The sequence below is a fragment of the Cnephaeus nilssonii genome (genome assembly GCF_951640355.1).
Source record: "Cnephaeus nilssonii genome assembly, chromosome: 14".
Lineage (NCBI taxonomy): Eukaryota > Metazoa > Chordata > Mammalia > Chiroptera > Vespertilionidae > Cnephaeus > Cnephaeus nilssonii.
This window is the reverse complement of record NC_137085.1, coordinates 74,492,689-74,514,271: the sequence shown is the minus strand read 5'-3', so window position 1 is coordinate 74,514,271 and position 21,583 is coordinate 74,492,689. Positions and strand designations below refer to the sequence as shown.

Below are 21,583 nucleotides of genomic sequence, written 5' to 3'. Positions count from 1 at the left end.
ATTTAAAGGAAAAAAAAAGCTGTAACCCATTGATCCTAAAATTTATATTACCATCTGAAACTTAAAACAACAACAAAACATTTTCATTGATTTCAGAGAGGAAGGGAGAGAGAGAGAGAGAGATAGAAACATCAATGTTGAGAGAGAATCATTGATTGGCTGCTTCCTGCATGCCCCACACTGGGTATCAAACCTGAAACCTGGGCATGTGCTCTGACCAGGACTCAAACTGTCACCTCCTGACTCATAGATCTATGCTCCATTACTGAGTCACACCAGCCAGGCACTTTTTGAAACTTTAGCATCATGTAGCTATTGACCAGTTTCTACAAATCTCAGGTAAGATTTCAAATTTTCAGAATATTATTTATCTGAAATATACATTCAAGAAAATGCTCCATAACTATTTTCCTTTCAGCGTGAATTTTACTAGAATTCCTCCCGTCCTTTTGTTGCTTTTCAATGTGTTGTCCACAGTGTTGAGGATCACAACCAGATGCTTCTGTTCTCTGAGCTCAGACAAAAACAACTTAGAATCCTGAAGGGTTAAGGTTCTGCCACTGCCACTGATTGGGCCCCAGGTCCTCACTGTGAAAGGACAGCCTTGGACCAAACATTGTCAAGGCTCTTCCAAGCTCTAAGTTTCTATGATCAGTGGTCAAACAGTGAACAGCAAATTCACCAACCCGCCATGCAAACTACATTTCCTGGGGCCAAATGCTCAGCTAAGAGGTCACTTTTTTTTTAAGTGTGGGGAGCCTCCCAATTGTTCAAGGAAAGTGTCCCAACAAAACAAGTATCTGTAAGAAATAATACTTTTAGCCACTATGTAAACATGACCTAAGAACAAAATATAAATAGGGTTTCAAACTTTAATATGTATACGTAGCACATGGACTTTCTTTTCCCAAGAATGGAAGATCTTTCTGCATAAAGTGTAATCATGTACTTTTTCTCTTAATGATGTTATACTAACAAAACCGTAAGGTATATATTTGTAAAGTGAAAAAAGGCTTATAGTATAATTACCTGTGTTTAGAATTTTTCTTTTATTGAAAACACATTTTGTTAGAGTTTCTAGCCCAAACACTGTATCTGAAGGTGAAAGAAAAGCAAATTGATATAAATGAACTCGGCACTTTAGTTGGAATTTGACATGTAGGTCAGTCGGTCTCCAATAAGTAGAGTGTCATTCTAGGGTGCCAAGAGGACCCCTCCCATGTAATAGTTACTTAGAACAAGACCTACTGAGATGGCAACGAGACTTACTGTGGTGATTGATCATTTAGAAATATATACAAATATCAAATCATTGTACATCTGAAACAAATATAATGTGATGGGCCAATTATACTTCAATTAACAAACAAAAGACCTATTCTTGTAAAATCCCAGGTAGATTGGGAAAGGGTGGCCTTTCTACTGCTGCGCCCCTAGGTCAGGGTGAAAGGTGTCCTCCCAGTCAAAACAGGATGGACCTGGGGCTGCAGGCTCCTGCTACGGAAGTCATTAGCATAGCACTTGACAGCCTTTAAGTCACTAACTTCTTGGCTGCCCCTACAGACAAAACATGTAGACCATTTTTAATTTCTGACCTTCACCGATTTCCTCATGGGATATCGGGGACAGATGGATATCACTCTTAAGCTTCGGTCTAAGTGGCTGATCTCTACTTCCAGACTGTTCCACTGAGACTGTCTAGCTCAGTGGTCGGCAAACTCATTAGTCAACAGAGCCAAATATCAACAGTACAATGATTGAAATTTCTTTTGAGAGCCAAATTTTTTAAACTTAAACTTCTTCTAACGCCACTTCTTCAAAATAGACTCGCCCAGGCCGTGGTATTTTGTGGAAGAGCCACATTCAAGGGGCCAAAGAGCCGCCTGTGGCTCGCGAGCCGCAGTTTGCCGACCACACTCCCAGCCCCCTTTCCTTCTTAATTAGCAGTGCTTAAAATAAAGGCCTTCGACAATAGAAGTCAAATAGCCCACCCAGGAGGAAACTATTAAAATTTGCATTTCTGAGAGGATTCCTGGGGGACTGACTCAATTCACCTTCCTCTTCCAGAAGCTGGCAGTGATTGTGGAACCGCAGGGTAAAATTAGGAATATGCTGGCCAAAAATTAGGAATAGTTTGCAAGGTGTATAATTTTGGGCTATGAAATGTAAAGACTATCCTCCAATCTTCTCACCCTTTTAGATGCTATCATGGAAATTTGTTTAAAGGCCCTGCCAAATGACAGTTTTGGTTAAGTTCCAGAAAGATCAGGCATTATTTCAACCCAGAAGAAAAACAGAGGGATCTGACTACAGTTTGCAAGATAAAAGTTCAAGGATCAAATCTGCCACTTGCTTCAATACTACAATAATTTGACTTGTAGACACCTTCGGTAAGAAAAATATAGTAACTGGTCTAAAAAATTACTGAGTTAATTCAGGTGCTGGATTCCGAGACCAGGAACTAATAAGTAAGAGGTGTCTCCACTGTAGTTTTATTCACTCCTTAAGGAGCCCTTGCTTGTTCTTTTAAAAAAAAAATTGATTTTTTAAAAGAGTGAGAGAGAACGTGATTTGTTGTTCCACCCATTGATGCACTCATCGGTGGATTTTTCTAATGCCCTGACCAGGGATCCAGCCACCACCTTGGTGTATCCAGAGGACGCTCTAACCAACTGGAGCAGTCCGGCCAGGGCTGCCTGTCCTTTTGAAGGCTGTGCGAGGTCGGTCAGAAGCACAGCTGACAAACAGTCGGTTAGTTCTGAAACCAAATCCACCTTAAGTCTATGTAGTGCGGGACAACTTCATCATTCCAAGCCAGAAGCCATGGCTGAAGTCCTCCAGTTGGGGCGATTACAAGAAAACCGAAAAAACATATGCCAAAGAACTGGAGTTACTAGGACGGGGCTGTGTAAAGCTTCGGTGACTCACTAAGAAGTTAGGAACTGGGGTCTAGGCACTCAGGGGACACAGAAGAAACAGTCACGTTGGGGCGCGGGCAGAGTCCCCCCGCACTTTTATCTTTGATTGGCGGAACCACACAGACTTTTCTTTATGGCGTCACCAGGTACCTGCCTGTAGAAAGGGCCCCTCTCTGTGACATCACGCCTCACTGACCAATGAAAGGCCTCAGTCTGCGGCCGAGGAGGGTTGTGGGCCCTTTTTTGTGAATGAAGCTCCACGGAACAGCCCTCCTGGGGTCCCCGGGCATCTGGGACTGCCCCACACCCGCCCCTGCGCTGCGGCGTCCCCGGCGGGCGGGCGCAGTTCCCCGAGGCAGCCCCGGCCGCCCGCGCCGCTCCTTCACCTCTGCCCAGCGCGCGGGCTGCGGGCACCTGGGGGCGGCGGTGGGGCGCCGGCAGGGGCTGCAGGCGCGGGAGCCGGGGCTGCGGCACGGGTCCCGCGGAGGCTGCAGAAGGGAGAGGGGCAGGCACGGTGGGCCTGGCCCCTCCTCCTCCTCCTGTGCGGCCGCCTCCTGCCGGGCTCGGCGGGCACCCCTTTCCCGCAGCGCCACTCTGCTCCCAGTGCCCCGAGAGTCCACGCGCGTGGCTGGCAGGGGCCTCCGTGGGCGAGCGGGCGCCCGGGACCATGGTGGTGGCCCCCTGATGGGCCGCGGCCGCCTCCATGAAGCGGAAGAGCGAGAGGCAGCTGAGCTGGGCCACCGCGCCCCCCTGCTCCAGGCGCAGCTCGTCGTCCTCCCTGGGAGTGAAGAAGAGCCGCAGCTCCGCGTCGCAGGAACAGCGTCACCTGGACCAGCAGGACGACCTGTACCTGAACATCTCCGGTGAGCCGGCTGACCAGTGCGTGGCGAGGCGCCCGGGACACTCGGCACCCTGCGCGGGGGTCCTACCCCCCCCCCCCCCCGCAGGCAGTGGAGGCGCCTCCACCCCCACCCCCACCAAAGCCCCAGCCCGCCACACTCCCTCCAGGAGCCTGGCGCCCGGGAAGCGCCCCCTCCTAGTTGCCGTCCGTGAGTGTGGTGAGCTGTAACTTGATCTGTTTGACTCCCTCCTACCCAGCAAGGTGGGCCGAGGTCACCTTTCTAGATGGCTGGCATCAGCTCGGCACCTCGGGCTTTTTCTAAGTTCGGATTGACACCACCTCCTGGGGTTGCCTGCCGGAGCCTGAACCTCCGTGTGGCCCAGGAGGATTCCCCGGACGCGCAGAACATGCCCGCAGGGGAGCTGTTTGTGTGCCGAGTGCCGAACCTCTGCTGCTGGGTAGGAAATGGAGCCCAGGCTGGGGCGGCGTGCCCTGGCTGACGAGCCGGCCTCTCCCCGCCCTGGTCCTCTCCGCACGCCCCCTCCCCGGCGCGGGCACGCGGTCGTTCCCCTCCCGGGCTTGAAGAAACAACATGTCACGTGGATGGTATTTGAACCGGTCTGCGTGCTGAATGCACTGAGTTGTCACTTGTGAGCAATCGCATCCAGACACAGCAGGTAGAAAGGCAGCCCGCTGATAGCTGTTTTATTATTAGTGCTGATTCTACAGTTCTCAAAAGCTAATACGTCGATTTTGTAGCTGTTGGGTTTGCCAGGATTGACACTGAAGCTTGTGAATGCATCACATGCGATGGAGGGCGAGGAAACACTAAACAGCACAGCCATCCACAGTTTTGAGGGAATTTGCAGTCTGTTGAATGTGGTGTGTAATGTGTAAACCCTGGCATCCTGGGGTTTTTATAAACTGTTGCCGCCCTTAGCCATTGGGGCACCAGGTGAGCTGGAGTGGTCAGAAAATTAGTTTTGAAAGTGTTCAAACACAGGAATGTAGAAACTACTAGTATATTCTAGGTTGATGGACAGTTGGAAACTAAGGTTCTTTTTTTAAAAAAGCGGAACGTTTGTCAGTGTTGGTGGGTGGCCCCTGGGAGCGGAGGGTAAGCAGGAAGTGGTGCCCCCTGCTGGTGCCTGCCGTGTCGGAGGGGAAGTGCGCTGGGCCTCCCTACCGCGTGCACTCTGGAGATGGCCCGTGAGGAGGGCTGGCGCGGGGGCGGAGGACCCACACATTCCTTACGCCTTTGTTCTTTAAACCTCTGCAACTCTGTTTACTAGCATTTCATTTTAGGGCAAGTATTGCACTTACATGGTCCAGAACTCTTACGTCTAACGGTGCCTGGGATTAGGTAGGGAAAGTTGGTCTCAGCCACGGGTGTCCCTCCCCAGAGACAATGCATGTTCCTAGTTCCTTGTGACTCCGAGAAAGAGACTGAGTACATACACACACATTCTCTCCCATACCCAGGCACGGTAGGATACAAATCTCATTTTGTGCGTTGTTCTTCACACTGTTTCTTAGCAGACTGATTGTTATGCTTCATTGCTTTTAATTACTGCTTAGGTCAAAGTAGATATGGTTTTAAAACCTAAAACCATGAAAAAGGATATGGGGATTTAAATGTACATATGTTTATTGCTTGTTTAGACAGCTCCCTACTGCTGAACATTTAGGTTGGCTCCAGTCAAAAAGGAAGTTTGTTTTTTAAAAAAATACATTTTTATTGATTTCAGAGAAGGAGGGAGAGGGAGAAATAGAAACATCAATGATGAGCCTGCAGGCTCCCCCTCTGGGATCAAGCCCCCAACCTGGGCATATGCCCTGACCGGGAATTGAACTGTGGTCGACGTTCAACCACTGAGCCTCACTGGTCAGGCAAAAGGAAGTTTTTTACAACAAAGTCACGGGAGTAAACATTCCTCCTCCTTCATTGAGAAAAAAATGCAGTCTGGCTTTCCTGAGACTGACCAGTGAATTAACATACCTTCAGAAGATATCACAAGCAGCATATTGAGGAAAAAGTTGGTGCCATGTATAAAACCAAAGTGCTGTTATTGGGCTTACAAGCCCAGATGAATGGAAGGTTCCAGTCTCAGTTTAAGATCACTCCAGGAAAGGAAGGGAGTCAGCCTTCCCTGCGATTCCTCCAGGTGTTCCTTAGGGACAGTCTTGGCTTCCTGGAAAAAATGGTACTAACCGGCCTGTTGTGGGTGATATACAGACAAAATGAAGTGACTTGGGGTGCAGCATGTGGACTGCTTTTACTCGGCTTGTAAAACAAGGCCTCATTCTCAGCAAATGGCAGCCTGGTCCCATTCTTGCCAACTTGTTTTTCTCTCCCTGCTTCCTGAACTTAAAAAGCAATGCCTGCACATTTTTAGAGTCAAACATTACCGGAGGAGATATATAGATATAGTTAGTCTCCCTCCCCGGTAATATTTTCTTTTCTTCAGTTTTCTATGCATATGTGAGTTTCTACAAATTGTGCCATACCAGCTAGAGCAGTCCTGTTTTTAATGCCTGCATGTTATTGCATTGTGTGGCAGATTTATTTAACGATAATAAATAAATGGTTACCTTGGGGGTTTTCCAGTCCTACTGCAAATGGCTATGGTAGCATCAGTGTGTTTACCCACATGTGTGACTATCTATAGAGTAAAATAGAGTGAAGAGGCTGGTCAAAGTACATACAGGTTTATTCATTCATCAGTGTACTTTTTTGGCGATTATGAATAACGCTGCTATGAACATTCATGTATAAGTTTTGGAGTGGACATATGTTCTCAATTCCTTTGGGTATATACATAGGAGGGAAATTGCTGAATCGCATGGTTACTCCATGTTTAATCTTTTGACCAACTGCCAGACTTTTTCCAAAGCGGCTGTACCACCATTATTCCCACCAGCTATATACCAATTACTCCACATTCTTGCCAGCACTTAAAAGATTGTGATGATTTTTTCCTATTGAGTTTGGCTTATGAAGATGAATGCATATTATCACTTCTGTCCTTAAATACTTTAACTTTTTTTTTACTTTAGTCCCTTGTCATTTTTATTGCAGCCTATTTTATCAGTAAGTTGAAGTCCTATTGGTTCCAGGATAGTTCATGTGTGTACATTCATATAGAATGCTTAATGCCTATTTTGTTCCTGTAGTTCTTTGTTCTCTGGTCACAGTTGTTCAGTGTCCGGCCAGCCACCTGGTTACACTGGGCTAAAATTTTTACTCTTACTAGGAGCAGACTGATGGGTTATTCTGACACTGACCCCATCACACTGTTATTGGCCATTCACTGAGTCCTTGCCACGTGCAGTGAGACGGGCTTTTACCTGAGCTGTATTCCTGTTGCAGTCCCATGCAGTGCACCATGTGAAAGGAAGGTCATAAGTACAGCAGTATAAGCTGCCGAGTAGAGCTATGATCAGAATTCGTTGTTACCAGTTAAGGGAGCTGGAGAAAGGAGAGTGAGGAGGCTTTTCAGTTGAATTTGGAAGTAGATAATTCAAGATGGGAGAAATACCAAAGGAAAAATGTTGGGCACAGTCAGGATTTTGATTTTCGTATGAACCTTCTTGTGGCCACAAGTCTTAATCTTTTCAATCTCTGTATTCATGTCCTTTACCGGGGCTCTTTATAAACGGCAGTGCTCGTTCTCCTCTCTTTATTAATAGAGGAATAGCACTTAAAGATTACAGCACTGTGGAATCTGTTTGGTAATTTACAGGATGGATTGTTGGTACAGAACCTCAATTTATTTTACTTTCTTGTTCTTTAAATTCTTGACGAGTAAAGGAAGTTTATAACTACTAGCTAAAAAAGATTCCTGGTGGTTTGTCTTAAATTTAAAAAAAAGATTTTTTTTCAGTGTCTGCTATGATATTCTACCTTATAAAGAGTAACAGTAAATCATTTTATTGGAGAAGCTCTAATCGAAGTTAGGATTGTCATTTGTAAGAACTGATTAATGGTGTCTTGGATACTCATCAAATATGATTAAACAATACACACCCCCATCCCCATTTTTTAGGATTAAAAAAAATCACTAGACATCATTAGATGGGGGAAATTATTCATTAATTTAAGAAATATTTATTGCATGCTCACTATGTAAAACAGTCATGCATGTTCATTGGTTGCAGTGATAAAAGTATATTTTCTTCCTGGGGCACTGTTTCAAGAGGAAATAAATTCATTTTTCTTCACAAGTTTCATGTAGTAGATTATTGAGTTTCAATAACTGAAGCTCATCAAAGTATGTCCTATTCATTTTTCTTCTTGATTATGACTTCTATAAAAAGGAAGAAAATTATACTTTTAAATTTGTGCATAATGTGAATTCATTTTCTTGATTTATGTGCTTCATTCTTTAAAATCTTTACTTCTGATGGTGTCATGTTATCTGCTTTAAGTATAATTCCTCAGGCATTCCAACAGTACACACAAAAACTTAACAGTTTTAATGTTACTGCTTCAATGGACATAAAGAGGGTTGGACATACAGATGAGGAAGGGAAGTGGATTAACTGGCTTATACAGGTGGTACTAATGCCAGCAGTTGCCAGTCAGTGCAAACTCTAACCTCTCTGTGCCTTGGGATGGGAGTGAATTTCCCCAGTTCCCACTGGGTTTGGGGACGGCTGATTTTTAGGATGGAGTGACAGCTCCTGCAAGTCTCTGAGAGAGTCTCTGGGGATTTCTGAATTGAGGGGACAGATGTTTTGTTTTTTGAAAGAATTTCAGGCAATCATCTAGAAATATCACAACCATTCACTCACTTTTCCCTCTGAAAAAGCCAAGACCAGAGATAAGTAATTTTGGCCAAATCGATGGGAAATAATTTATGCCTACCTGACTTCCATTCTTTCCGACAGATAAAGCTGTTTCACAGAGTTGTACGTAAGTGGTTTGTTGAACATCTACTCGTTAGTCCTGTGCTACTTAGGCTAGTAGACAGTGTCATAGTAGATGCTTCAAAAGTAGTATCTGTAAAGTTGAATTTAGAGAGATGAGTAATTAACATCGGGAATTTGGAGAAATGAGCAAACTAAGTACACAATTCAGGCCCTGCAAAGCTCGTGCTGTTTTCCAAATTGGCTGCCATCACAGCCAAGATTTTCCTGATATTTCATTCATTCAACAAATGTGAATGAATACTCAGCCAGGTTTTTTTTTCCCCTCAAGTGCTAAAAATAGGTCACTGCTGGAGATAGTCCCTGCTGTCATGGAGCTTGTTTCACGTGGTAAGTGAGGAAAAAACTTGGAGGGCCTGAGGGAGAACCAATGTATAGAGGAGCCATTCTGTTTGAAATCATTGGGGAGGGAAAACTTTGATGGGTAAAGTTTAGGCAGAGCTAATTCTCGTGGATAGGCATGAGGAAACCAGGGTAAGCTCGTGTCTGCCCACACGGGGATTGAACAGAGCTGGATTATTAATAACCTTTGGAGCCGCGATTTCCCCATCTGTTTAAAAAGTGCTCAGAGTTGTAGGGAGGCTGAAGGGAAGGGGCTGCATGTTGAGTGACTGGCCTGGTGCTTGTTGATGGCCAGGGCTCCATCCATCTCCTTAGCATTCCAAGTGTGCCAGGACAGGGCTGGAAGGCAGACTGGGACCGGCACTGCTGGGAGTTTGTAGCTCAGAAGTAGACCTTTCCCCATCAGCTCCTTGCACAGAAGGTTCCGTGAAACAGCAGTGAAAATGCAGTGTCCCGTGCTCAGCTTCTGAGCGTGCCCTTCGCGGCCCCAGTGGAGGCTGGCTCCGTGTGTGTCTGCAGCAGAGGAGTGGCACAGAGAACAAACCCAAGCCATTCCTTCATGTTTGAAGCTATTGTTACATATTTATATTACACCAAGGCATTTGTATGTTGCCTGGTATTAAATTGTAGCTAAGCTTATTGGGGGTCTTCGCAAAGATGCAAAGGCCTCATGGGAGAGCATCAGGTAGAAGGTTATAGAAAGTAAATATATTCAGTTATTTACTGAGAGAGTATAAATGTTTTTAGAGTGGTTAATGTAAAGCATGACTGTGCTCTAGTACATCCGTTTTAAGAGAGTATTACACAGATCCAAAGATTTATACTGGCGGTGCATGTTACTGGCAGATGGCATTTTCTTGGTGGTAGTGGGGTAAAATAAATTTCCTTTCAAAAGGCCTTTCCATACTTAATGTGTAGCATAGAGGCCCAATTTATTTGAAATGTGTGGGTATTGTACATAAATAATAAATTAAATCTCTAAATCTATTTTTTATTATATTGGGGGAAAATAATTTTAATAGCCAGTGTTTTGTTTCCCTTCCTAGCTAAGGAATGTTTTTAATCTTAGTAAATCCTTTCAGATCCTTCACATTAAAAATATTTTTATAATTATCTGTAAGTTGAAATGAAAGCGTGACCAGAGTGGTTTATCTGAATATTTCAAAGCTATTCCTTACTTAGGACGGGCACCTTTACGATCGAGGTAAGTAGGTGCAGGGGTTGTTGTGGGCAGAAGTGGAGAGATTGTATTAGAGATTGTGTTGGTTCAGCAGGAGATAACGCATCTCCCAAAATTGTTTCTTTACATGATTTGGTTTTTAGCTTCTGGGGTTATTCACTTAATTTCTAGAAGTGCTGACTTCTGTATTAGGCAGGGATTACCTTTGTAAGCATTTTTCAAGATAAAGTTGATTTTAACATCTTAAATACAAGGATATTGAACTGGAATGTGTACGTCTCATCTGGATTCTGGAGTTTATATGGAAGTTTTACGCCCTTCTCTCTCTCTCTCTCTCTCTCTTTTTTTTTTCTATAGCTCTTCATGGATACTGCACCAAAAAAGGTATTCAGATCATTGACTCTATTTTGCAGTTCTTTCTGACGAATTTTAAACATAGATTTAATCTGTTAGTTGTGATTCTTGGTTCTGTCCCTTCCTGTTTGCTTGTCTTAAATTTAGTCTGAGATACAGATTCAGTGTTTTATAACTGTAGAGTAGCTTTTGTATGTTTATGACTCAAGTTGAAATTTGTCTTTATATGAAAAGGTTTGTTGGTTTCTGTGTCCAAGTATTGCTGAAAGTCGTTTCTATGATATTTTATTGGGTCATTTATGAATGCTATGTTTCAGATGGTGGATATTTTTGGTAATACTAAATTTTTTGTATTTTAACTGAATCTCACTTTTGTAGGCTTTTGATGAAAGGTTATTTATAATGAGTTGTTATAATAGCTATTCTTGATTTCCCTCCTCCCCCAGCTTACTTAGTTATTTCTAGGCATTTCTTTGCTTAATGGACAGGCTTATGTCTTATTTACTGTGTTTGGCAGGAGAGAAATGTCATGAAATGCCAACCTGAACTTTGGGAACAGTAAAGCTCTTTTATATCCCATTTTTCTAAAGAATTTAAAAAAGTATTCTGATTCTCTTTGATATTCAAGTTCCTCAAATAAGGCCAGAACAAATCTGAATGGCCCCATATACTGGTATACATGCCCCCCCCACACACACACACACACACACCACCCCTTATTTTAAAAAGGATTTCTCACTTTATTTTCTTGGTCTTTTATTCAGCTCCTTTGATTCTTAGTATAAATTATATTCTAGAAGAACAGTTCTCTTAGAATGCTTTATTCACCAGTCAGTTCAGAGATTGAGTCTCATTGTCTTTGAGTCTGAAAAGCTGAGAAGTTAGGCTGGGTAAATTCTAATTGTGTAATATCACATACTGAATTCATTTTTCCGGTAATTCACTTTTATACCATTAAAATTTGGTTGGCAGTGTACTTTTCACAAAAGAAAAACATCTTGTTCCTGATGTCAATGGGGTTTGTTGTTCCTTCAAGTTCTAATTTGAAAGTAAGATTACTTTCTTGGCACTGCTGCTTAATTGATGACATTGATCTTTGAATACCCAATCTAGCCTATTTAAAGGAGGGAATATGCTAATTGACCATCACGCTCTCACAAATGACAACACCCACAGCCAATAAAGAGGGAATATGCTAATGGACTGCCACACCCTCACAAGATGGTGTTGCCCATAGCCACAAGATGGCGGCACCCAGTCCCCTCAGCCCCACCTCATCCAGCCGGGGGGCGGCAGACACCGTGCAACTCATCCAGCCGGAGCCCCCAGTCCCCTCAGCCCCGCCTCATCCAGCCTCAGTCCCCTCAGCCCCGCCTCATCCAGCCTCAGTCCCCTCAGCCCCGCCTCATCCAGCCTCAGTCCCCCAGTCCCCTCAGCCCCGCCTCATCCAGCCTCAGTCCCCCAGTCCCCTCAGCCCCGCCTCATCCAGCCTCAGACCCCAGTCCCCTCAGCCCCGCCTCATCCAGCTGGAGTCCCCCAGTCCCCTCAGCCCCGCCTCATCCAGCCTCAGTCCCCCAGTCCCCTCAGCCCTGCCTCATCCAGCTGGAGTCCCCCAGTCCCCTCAGCCCTTCAGGGGAGGGCAGTTGGGGGTGATTGGGCTGGCAGGGGAGGGCATTTGGGGGGCTATCAGGCTGGCAGGCAGAGTGGTTAGGGGCAATCAGGCAAGCAGGCAGGCAAGCGGTCAGGAGCCAGCAGTCCTGGATTGTGAGAGGGATCCTAGATTGGAAAGGGTGCAGGCTGGGCTGAGGGACACCCCCCTGCCCCCGTGCACGAATTTCATGCACTGGGCCTCTAGTAATGCTATAATATCATTACAGATAGATGACCATCACAGCTGAATTGTTCTCTGCATTTTGCTCTTTTATACCCATTTACATTTGTATGAATTGTGATATGGAATTAATTAGTGTATTCATTCAACAAATATTTATTGAGCAACTACTTTGAGCAAGGGGTTGGGCCAAGTACTATTGAGGAAGGAAGAAGGGGATGCGAGGAGTTATAACGACCTGCTCCTTATCCTTGAAAGATTGAGAAGGAATAGACACTAAGTCATCATCTCAGTGAAGACAGGCAATGAAGGAATCAGCCGTTAATGTAGTTTTGTACTCTTCTTCATTGAAATGGTGTTGGTTTGAGAGAACTTTGTGATGAAAATGTCACTCGATAATTACTACACAAAGTCAATTATTTTTCCCAATATGTAGAGTGACTGATTTGTCTCATGGTGTCTTTCTTGTGTATGCACAAGTGTGTGTGTGTGTGTGTGTGTGTGTGTGTGTGTGTGTTAACCTTTAACAGAAACTAGGGTAAAAAGCTTCATTTTGGTATATAATTATACACACACACACACACACACACACACACACACACACACACATATATAGTTAATATACTGAAATCCCTGTCTCTATTAAAACAGAGTCAAAGTGAAAGGTCTACATTTCAATTAATTTTATGTCTCCAATTTGAATCTCAAAGTATTCCTGAGTATATAATTAAAAATGAGGTACCTTATTTATTCTTAAGAATACATTATTTATTGGTAAGAAGTATTATAGAACATCTTATTTTAAGGGATAGATTTGGTGTGTGTGACTTGGACAGAAAAGCATTCTGATTTTCCCTTTTCTTGTAGGTGCTGAGGGAGCATTGCTTTGACATGAATGTATAACAGAATGAATACTATGGGGTTATATTTTTGGGAGCTGTTCTCAGTGTGCTCTGGGAATTTGTATTGTAATCCTGTCGTTGGAGAGCTTGTTGGAAGCCCCTGATACCTGAAATGGAAGCACTGTAACATGCATCTAGCTAGCAAACAACTGCAGTTGGATTTTAACTCCACTCTTAATACTATATCCTAATTTTAAACTGTTGTGACTGAAAGGGCTAGACGCACAACTTCACTCAGGATATGTTTGAGTGCATTTTATAGTCTTGTCCTTACGGTGGCTGCTGCCAGCCCAGCAGGAGAGATTTCAGACTTGCCCCGATCTCTGGGCAGTGACACAGCACTCAGACCCGGTGACTGTATCTACATCTGCGTCCATGTCTGTGTCGCACAGAGGGGCTTATCTGTGAATGTCAAGGACACTCCATAATGGATGCTCTGAATGATGAGATCTTTGGAAAGGAGGCTTGAGCTACCATTTTAAAAGCTTCTTAGATTTCCCTCCAGAACCAGCAGTAACTGGTTTTGATCACTGTAACACACAAGTCTGCTTCTCCTTCCTGCTGACAGCACCATTGCCCCTAGCTGTGCTGTCAGTGTGTGTGTGTGTGTGTGTGTGTGTGTGTGTGTGTGTGTTGGGGGAGGAGGGGGATCGGTGATTGGGATTGGGGATAGACTTTACCCCAGCATGGGGAAAATATCCTTTTCATATTCCCGAGATCTGTCTCACGGTGGTCTTCTTACATTTTGTCAGTAACAAGCATCTAGACATGGCAACCTGAATTAAGTAACAACTTTGCTCCAAAAGTAGGAAGTATTTAATGAAATCTGCCTTATTCAGGAGAGCAGGCAAAGAGGGATAAACCTTAAAGAATCCTTTATCTATTAGGATGTATTCAGACTATTTTGATCAAATAAATTTATTAATTATTTTTTTAATTTATTCATTTTAGACATGGGGGGCGGGGGAGAGAGAGAGAGATTGACTTGTTGTTCCACTTATTTATGCATTCATTGGTTGATTCTTGTATGTGTCCTGACCGGGATTGAACCTACAACCTTGGCCTTTCAGGATAAAGCTCTAACCAACTGAGCTTCCCAGGCAGGACCGAATTTAATAAATTTTTAGAGGTTAAATTTGGGGATTCAGAAGACAACCATTTCCAGGCACAGTGTTAAAGGAATTTTTTTTCCCTTAATGTAACACCTTGGGGAATTTTCAAAATAAAAAATTGGGATATTGTAAATGTTAAGCAATAAACTTGGGACTTTAAAAAAAAATCAAAGCTTTAAGCACTCTATTTTAAAATGATACCAGAAAACAAAGATTCTAATATAGAGATTTATGAATTAGATTACTAAATTTTTTTGTTTATGCCACAAGAGCAATTTTTAATGCCAATTTTATGTGTACCCGTGACATACTCCATATAACATAACCCTATGCAGTTCTGCTTTGTTGTAATTATATTGTCTTCAAAATATTTTACTAAGAATAAGTAGGCATATGTAAAAGTGCAGTCAATGTTTTGTTTTGGGTTCTCCCAGAACACACTGAGTCAAGAACTCCAAAGCAAGTACAGTTGCCTCTTGAACAACTCTGGGAGCAGCAGCACCTGGTCCCATGCCGTCAGAAATCATGTGTAACTTTTGACTCCATAAAACTTAATTGTTCCCTGGTACCCATGGGAATTGGTTCAGGATCCTCTTGGATACCAAATTCCACGGATGCTTAAGTCCCCTACGTAAAATGCCCTGGACCAGTGCATACAGTGGGCCCTGCATCTCTAGATTCCCAACCACATTGAAAACAGTATAGGTTGTTATTGAAAAAAAAAAAAAAAAACACCCTTGTAAGTGGACCCACGCAGTGCAAACCTGTGTTGTTTAAGGGACAACTGTAGTTTTTTGGGGAGGTGATTCCAGGAAGCTGTCAAAGGGGAGCTGGGAACTGCAGGCTATAGATGGCGCATTGAAGCCACTACTCCTGTGGTAGCTGGAGTTTAATCCCACAGGGGCAATCTGGGAGCCAGTAGAGAACAAATGAGGGTACTGAGGGTGAGTGATAACTTTGAAGTGCTGTGAGGGTGACCAAAATGGACTTCGTAGCCAGAAGAAGCCCTGAAAGTAATGGTGGTGCAATGGCAGGTGTGCCAAAAGGAGGAACTCTGGGTGGAGCGCCTGCAGCCACTGACAGTACTGCTTTGATCCAGGAGCTCTTGGTGCTACTGTAAGTTTTCAGTGAGTTAGCACACTCGACCATTATCCCAAGTTGAGTGTGTCATTGTCTCTATGTTGTGTCCTGGTGGAGCACTTAAAAAAATTAATTTTTAAAAAAATATATGTTTTTATTGACTTCAGAGAGAGGAAGGGAGAGGGAGAGATACAGAAACATCAGTGATGAGAGACCATCATTGATCGGCTGCCTCCTGCACGCCCCACCCTGGGGATCTAGCCTGCAACATGGGCATGTGCCCTGACTGGGAATCCAACCAGTGGCCTCCTGGTTCATAGGTTCACGCTCGATCACCGGCCAGGCCTAGTTGGGGCATTTTTGATAGCACCTGTTGAGAAAAGAGAGAAGAGGAATGCAGGCCACAGGGTGGGTTTGCTAGAACTACTGAGAGTACTAAGCTGGAAGTTTACACCTAGGCTTAATGAGGCACTTGCAAGGAATTGCTTATAGGAATAGATTAAGATCAGTGTGCAATTAAGGATAGTTGGAAGTGCTTTGATTTTTATGAAAAGTTTGAGAAACATCGCTGTAGCTTGGAGGTTTGACTAAATAATTGTTGATTAGCATCTAGAAGAATTAGGGGCGGAGATAATCCTGACTTCAGTGAATGTGAAGTGACTGGCACAGCTGGACCCTTGCCAGTGCAGAATGCCAGGACTGGATCTCCATGGAGACTGCTGATTCTATGCAAGTTCCAGTTCCAGGAACTCCTCATCCCCAGCTAAATGGAGTTTGTGCCAGCAGGTGAAGTCAACCACCTTATGTCATTTACTTCTAATAAGGCCAGATAACACATATTAGGTACCCTGGGGAATGTTTCAAGGTAAATAAATCTAATGACTAAATGGCTCAGGAGTTTATAATCTATGTACCACATGTCTGTGCAAAGTATTACACAGATACCAAGTTGGGAAATCACAGTTTACAATATGTGGTGTAGTGCTGTTTTCTTACCCTTCTGGGTGCTTTCCTCCTGGGAAAGCCCTGCACAGTCCCTTTCCATTTTTCTTTGGAAATAATAATTCCGCCCACTATTCTCAGTGGAGGGGAGATGTCATACTGCTAGTCTTGTGAGGTGGCATTTAACAAGACTGAAGCTTTCACATGGGATCAAGATTCAACAACAAAAGCCTTAACTTTGGAAGCATTAGAAAAAGTTTTTCTTCATTTTCTTGAATATCAGTGGGCAGCTTGAAAAACTTACCTGAAAAAGTAGTGCTGGTGATCTTTCCTGCCCTTTATTCATGTTCCATGTTTTTGAGGTGCATTCATGATTCTGGGTTCACCACACATTCGTTATTGGTCCATGCAAGCCCCTTTATTAGGCTTTCTGTGTTACTGAAATACGGCTCACTAAACACTCTATGTGTACAGATGTATGTATATTTGTATCCTCATGCAAATTACAGCACATTATTCCCACTGTTTCTGCACCTGGCTTTTCTTTTGACTGTTCCTATGTTGCTGGCACAGAGTTGGACAGAGTTGGAACAAAGGGAGCCGGAGGAACCTAATGGACGGTGCTTTCAAGCTGCTCTCGGTTGAGCTGCGATGATAAAGCTGCTGGGTAGTCAGTATCTGCTGGATGCTAAGGCCCAGTCTCACCTTCACTTCCAAATAAACCTCAGACACAGAAGGTTTTCGTTTTTTAAAAGACAGCACAAAAAGAAAATAAAAATGATTAGTTATTCTACTAGCAAGGATGTTTTTCCTCCATCTTTAGACTTGGTCATAATAGACCACACACACACACACACACACACACACACACACACACACACACACACGTTCCATCCCAGCAGCTTAAAACAAACATTTAAATCTTGTTGCTGTTTCCCATCCACTGTGGGGCAGCAGGGGACTCGGCTTATTGTAATTGCTTGGGGACCTAGGCTGACAGCACCCTGCGCCAGAAGGGAGAGGGTGGAGGGTCTTGAATCAGCATTAAACGTCGTTTACACTCAGCTCATTGGCCAGAATTAATCACCCAACTGCAGAGGGACTGGAATGTGCCTGTTAGGGAAGGAGCCAGAAATATTTGGTGAACAGCTTTAATAACTACATTTAGACTTTCAGATTGCTCAGTGCATCTATATACATAAAAAGTCAGCCACCGGAATGCTGGAATGTCCAGAACGACCGGTCGCTATGATGCCCACTAAGGCCAGCGAACCGGCCCGATGTGGGGGTGGGGCCGGCTGGCCAACCTCCCGCAGCCTGCCCCTGATTGGCCTCTCCCACCCCGATCGCCTGCAGCCCCCCCCCACCCTCACCCCGACCTGACCGGCCCCGCCCCTGATTGCCTCCACACACCCCAATAGGGGGCAGGGATGACTGGCCAACCTCTTGCAGCCCCTCCTCCCACCCGGCCCCACCCCATATCAGCTCCCCTACCCTGATCAGGGACAGGGCTGGTTAGCCAACTGCCTGCGGCCCCTATCCCCAGTCAGCCCCAGCCTGATCCCCCCCCTCCCTCTGATCAGGGGCGGGGCCGGCTGGTCCACAGCCCCTCCCCACCCCAATCAGGATGGGGCCCGCTGGCCAATCACCCTCGGCCCTTCCCCCCCAGCCGGCCCAGCCCTGATCCGCCCCAATTGGGGCTGGGCCGCTGAGCCCCACCTGTGCAGGAATTCATGCACTGGGCCTTTAGTATTTATATACACAGTCAACTCTAAGATGTTTTTACATCAACAAGAGAAACACTGTAAATATAGATGTCATTGCTTTTTTTCCACCTCATGTTACAGTGGAATCTTTCTTGGTCATAAGTATAAATATATATTAAGTACTTCAAAGAAAGTACTGCCAATTATAACTGTAAGTCACGGGTTTTAAGATACAGCCTAATTTCAGAGATGTTCAATTAATGAAAAAATTTACATCTTAACCTTTTGCACTCGGATGTCGAGTGTGACTCGACACGGTTAGCATCGGTAGCAGCTCTTCTTATACTCTTTGAATGTATCAATAATTTGAAATATAAAAAAATCCAAATAAATAAGTTTGTATGAAAAGAAACTCCAGTTTTTTATTCTACTGCCATGCTTTGTAAAATCTGGGGTATTTAAAAAATTAAATCCCGAGTAGAATAAAGGAATCGAGAAAAAAGCAAGTGAGTGCAAAGGATTAAATTGATGGAATGTATAATATCTTGGAGATCTTTAAGTTTTATTTTAGAGAGATTTTCTCATTCTTTTATCACTGCATAGAATTTCACTTTATAATGCACATGACAGCTTTACTCAAGTCCTTATTGATACACATGTGGATGATTTTCGGTCTTTAGCTAAAAAGGTAATGCTGTTTGAATAACCTGTTAATATGCCATTTCATACAGGGTTGGCTTTTCAAAAGTGGATTCTGGAGTTAGGGAATATCCTATCTAATAAAAGAGTAATATGCAAATTAACCACCACCCTGCTACACCACAAGCCACGCCCACCAGCCAATCAAGAGCAAGTATGCGAATTAACCCCGACCAACATGGCTGAGGCCACTGAGCGAGCAGGAGGGAGGCTTGAGTTTCCCCGGCGATGGAGGAAGCCAAGCTTTCCACACACCCTGGCCAGCCGAGGCCTCCACTCAAGGCTATAAAGTTTCAATTATAGAAGATAAATCCCAACAGAAATGGCAGCAGCCATGGAGCTGGAGAGAGCAGGAGGCTTAGGGTTGCCCCCGGCGATGGAGGAAGCCAAGCTTTCCGCACACCCTGGCTGGCCCAGGTCTCCGCTTAAGGCTACAAAGTTTTAATTATAGAAGATAAATCCCAACAGAAATGGCTGCTGCCACGGAGCAAGCAGGAGGCTTGGCTTCGCTCCAGGCTACAAAGTTTCAATTGTAGAAGATAAATCCCAGATACCAGGGCCTCCGCTTGGGTTGCCGGGGGGTGTGGCCAGCCTGCAAACCACCACAGGCCCCTTGCCCAGGCCGCCCCACGCCCCAATGGGACCCCCCCTGATCTGGGACACCCTTCAGGGCAAACCAGCTGTCCCCCACCCATGCACCAGGCCTCTATCCTATCTAATAAAAGAGTAATATGCAAATTGACCATCACTCTAACACACAAGATGGCTGCCCCCATGTGGTCAAAAATCCTGCCCCCATGTGGACAAAAGATGGCCAGCAGGGGAGGGCAGTTGGGAGGGACCAGGTCTGCAAGGGAGGGCAGTTGGGGGCAATCAAGCCTGCAGGGGAGGGCAGTTAGGGGTGACCAGGCCGGCAGAGGAGGGAAGTTGGGGGCAACCGGGCCTGCAGGGAAGGGCAGTTTGGGGGGGACCAGGCCTGCAGGGGAGGGCAGTTAGGGGCAAACAGGCTGGCAGGGGAGCAGTTAGGCATCAATCAGGCTGGCAGGGGAGTAGTTAGGGGGTGATCTGGCTGGCAGGCAGAAGCAGTTAGGGGCAGTCAGGAAGGCAGGCAGGCGAGTAGTTGGGAGCCAGTAGTCCTGGATTGTGAGAGGGATGTCCGACTGCCCGTTTAGGCCCGATCCGATCGGGCAGTCGGACATCCCTCGAGGGGTCCCAGATTGGAGAGGGTGCAGGCTGGGCTGAGGGACACCCCTCTGCCCCCCGTGTGCACGAATTTCGTGCACCGGGCCTCTAGTCTATGTTATAAAAGGCCTGTGGCCCTAACGCCATAACGACCAAAGACCATCCCGGGTGGGTGGGGCAGGACAGTGAGCGGGTGGGTGGGATGCACATGGGTGGGTAGGGCCGTGTGATTTTGTGTGCTGGGCTTCTAGTATATTCATAATTTTGATAGAAGTTATACTCATTTACAATCCACCAGCAATGTATGAGAGGACTTATTTATAACTTTACCAATAGGGTGGATTATCAAACTTTTGGATTTTTGCCAGTCCTGGCAGGTGGAAGATTATAGTCTCAATGTAGTTTTCATTTGTGTTTCTCTTAAGAGCACAGGCTGAGTTTCTGAACACATATCCTTTGCACATTTTTCTATTGGGCTGCTGGCTGCTTCCAATTTATATGCATGAGGCTCTTTAAATATTAGGGAAATTATTATCTGTTAGGATTTACAAATGTCTTCTATTTGTTATTGCCTTTTTTTCTTTTTTTAATTTAAAGAAAAATTTTTAAATTTTTATTGTTGAAAATATTGCATATATCCCCCCTTTTCCCCATTGACCCCTTCTTACCCGCCCCCACTCCAGGCCTTCACCACACTATTGTCTGTGCCCATGGGTTATGCATATATGCATCCAAGTTCTCTGGTTGATCTCTTCTTTGATTTTTTTATAGTGTGGTGGTGATATGTGTTTGCCGTGCAAAGTTGATAGGTGAATCTGCTAATTTTTTCTCCTATGGCTTCTGGATTTTAAGCGTTAGTTAGACTAAACAAAATTATTAAGGAATTCTCATGTGTGTTTTTTCTTCCATTTCTCCTTGCCCTGGACTTTATGCTGTTGTTCTTGGGCATTTGACTTGTACATAATTATATTTTAAGCTCTCAAATACATTGTTGTTAATAATTTTCTATGTAGATAGCATTGTTAGTGCCCTTAATACCTTTGTGTAGACCACAATTTCCAACTGATATAATTTCCTTCTTCCTGAAGGATATTTAAAAAAACTTTACATATAGTATAGGTCTGCTAGTGATGAACTCTTTCATCTTTTGAATGTCTAAACGTGTCTTCATTATGCCTTCATTTTTTAAAGATCTCTGCTTAGTGCAGCATTTGATGTTGAAATGTTTTTTTCTTTGAAGATGTTGTTCTAATGTCTTATCACTTACACTGGTTCCAGTAAGAAATCTGATACCCTTATCTCTGCTTCTGTGTGTAGCATGGACTTCTGATTTTCTCTTATCACTGGTTTTGAGCAATTTGATTATGTTGCCATTTTCTTTATGTTTCTTGTGCTTAGGATTCACCGAACTTCATGGATCTGTGGGTTTATAGTGTTCATCAATTTAGAAATTTTAAGCCATTCTTTCTTTAAATATTTTTTTCTGCCTGCCCCCTTCCTTAATATACAATTACTTCTTATATATGAGGCCATATGCTGTCCCACAGTTCAGATGCTCTAATATT

At 44.3% G+C, this 21,583-nt stretch overlaps 1 protein-coding gene across 4 annotated transcripts in view; it reads left to right on the top strand.

Annotated features, from left to right (window-relative positions):
* The window catches only part of CDC14B (cell division cycle 14B), a gene marked incomplete at its 5' end in the record, with an annotated part of 123,692 nt that overhangs the window by 36,035 nt on the left and 66,074 nt on the right, over positions 1-21,583 (top strand). For 2 of the 4 annotated variants that reach the window (XM_079790104.1, XM_079790112.1), the window contains one exon: positions 2,379-3,781. The exons of 1 other annotated variant lie outside the window; for it this stretch is intronic. In XM_079790104.1, the coding sequence (XP_079646230.1) occupies positions 3,622-3,781 (160 nt within the window). Of the gene's footprint in view, positions 1-2,378; positions 3,782-21,583 lie in introns of those variants that run through there. One more of the 4 variants, XM_079790111.1, reaches the window with a different exon arrangement.